Source organism: Helianthus annuus, chromosome 13, assembly GCF_002127325.2.
Source record: "Helianthus annuus cultivar XRQ/B chromosome 13, HanXRQr2.0-SUNRISE, whole genome shotgun sequence".
Taxonomy (NCBI): Eukaryota; Viridiplantae; Streptophyta; class Magnoliopsida; order Asterales; family Asteraceae; genus Helianthus; species Helianthus annuus.
The window spans coordinates 37,826,199-37,827,345 of NC_035445.2; the positions used below are offsets into that span (position 1 = coordinate 37,826,199).

The 1,147-nt window shown below is 41.5% G+C and overlaps 1 protein-coding gene across 1 annotated transcript; it reads right to left on the reverse strand.

Moving 5' to 3' along the window:
• Positions 1-474: 474 nt before the first annotated feature.
• LOC118485739 lies at positions 475-936 on the reverse strand. Its single transcript, XM_035982164.1, has one exon. The coding sequence runs from the start codon at positions 934-936 to the stop codon at positions 475-477; it is 462 nt and encodes a 153-aa protein (XP_035838057.1).
• Between the last annotated feature and the right edge of the window lie 211 nt (positions 937-1,147).

The following is a 1,147-nucleotide window of genomic DNA, read 5'->3' on the forward strand; positions in this document are numbered from 1 at the left end:
TCTTTTGTCCTTGGACGACCTCGGTATCTTACCAACACTATACTACGCTCACGATGGGTGCACTTGCCCATATGTGTGTTTAGTGTTAGTAAATATCGTGTTTCATAAATTTAAAACTTGGCTAAAAAGTGTTAAAGGGCTTAAAATATACATTAAAAACTATACGACACTTCACACGCATCAGCGGTACGCGCTTAAACTCGAAAAATAGAGTTTCTTAGCGTTTTAATTTATTTTTCCTTTCGAGCATGATTAAAATTACTATTTTAATCATAGCGAATTATTTTTAGGATTTTAACATTGATCGGGCGGTCACCAACGTTCGTTTCGCATTTTGTTCGTTATGCGATAAGCGTTTATCTTACTATTGCCAACATAATTTTTTATCAAAGTTTGGATTTACCAACACATAAAATATCACACATAAACATTACTATCAGTCAAATACAGCCTTTTATTCATTCATGACACGTGTTACATTTGTACGGTACAGCCTAAATAGCCGGGTGTCACAGGTTTCGTTTTCGCACTAGGTGGGAAGAGATGAGGATATTTACGTTGCATTTGGTCCTGTCGTTCCCAGGTGAACTTGGGTCCACGTTTAGAATCCCAGCGAACCTTGACCAACTTAATCCTTTTCGTCCTAAGATTCTGAATTTTCCAATGTAGAACCTCAACTGGTTCTTCGATAAATCTCAGTTTATCGTCCACATGAACCTCTCCAGGGGGTATAATCAGTGTCTCATCCGACAGACACTTTTTCAAATTGGAGACATGAAACACGTCATGAACTCCACTCAACTCCTGTGGCAGCTTCAGCGTATACGCGACTGATCCAACTGGAGATGCGATTTCGAAATGACCTATATAACGCGGGCTCGGCTTTCCCCCTTTTCCAAATCTCACAACACCTTTCCAAGGCGACACTTTCAACATAACTCGATCCCCAAACTAAAACTCCAATGGTTTCCTCCGGTTATCCGAACTCTTCTGTCGATCTGCGGCACCTTTCAACCTTCCCTTGATCTGTACGACCTTGTCGGTGATTTCCTAGATAAGCTCGGGTCCGGTCAATTGCTTCTCGCCGACTTCAGCCCAACAAGGTGGTGATCGACACTTCCTTCCATACTAGGCTTTAAACGGTGCG

Excerpts from the sequence above, each read along its gene's own strand:
- LOC118485739 (XM_035982164.1), bottom strand. The coding sequence starts at position 936 with ATGTTGAAAGTGTCGCCTTGGAAAGGTGTTGTGAGATTTGGAAAAGGG.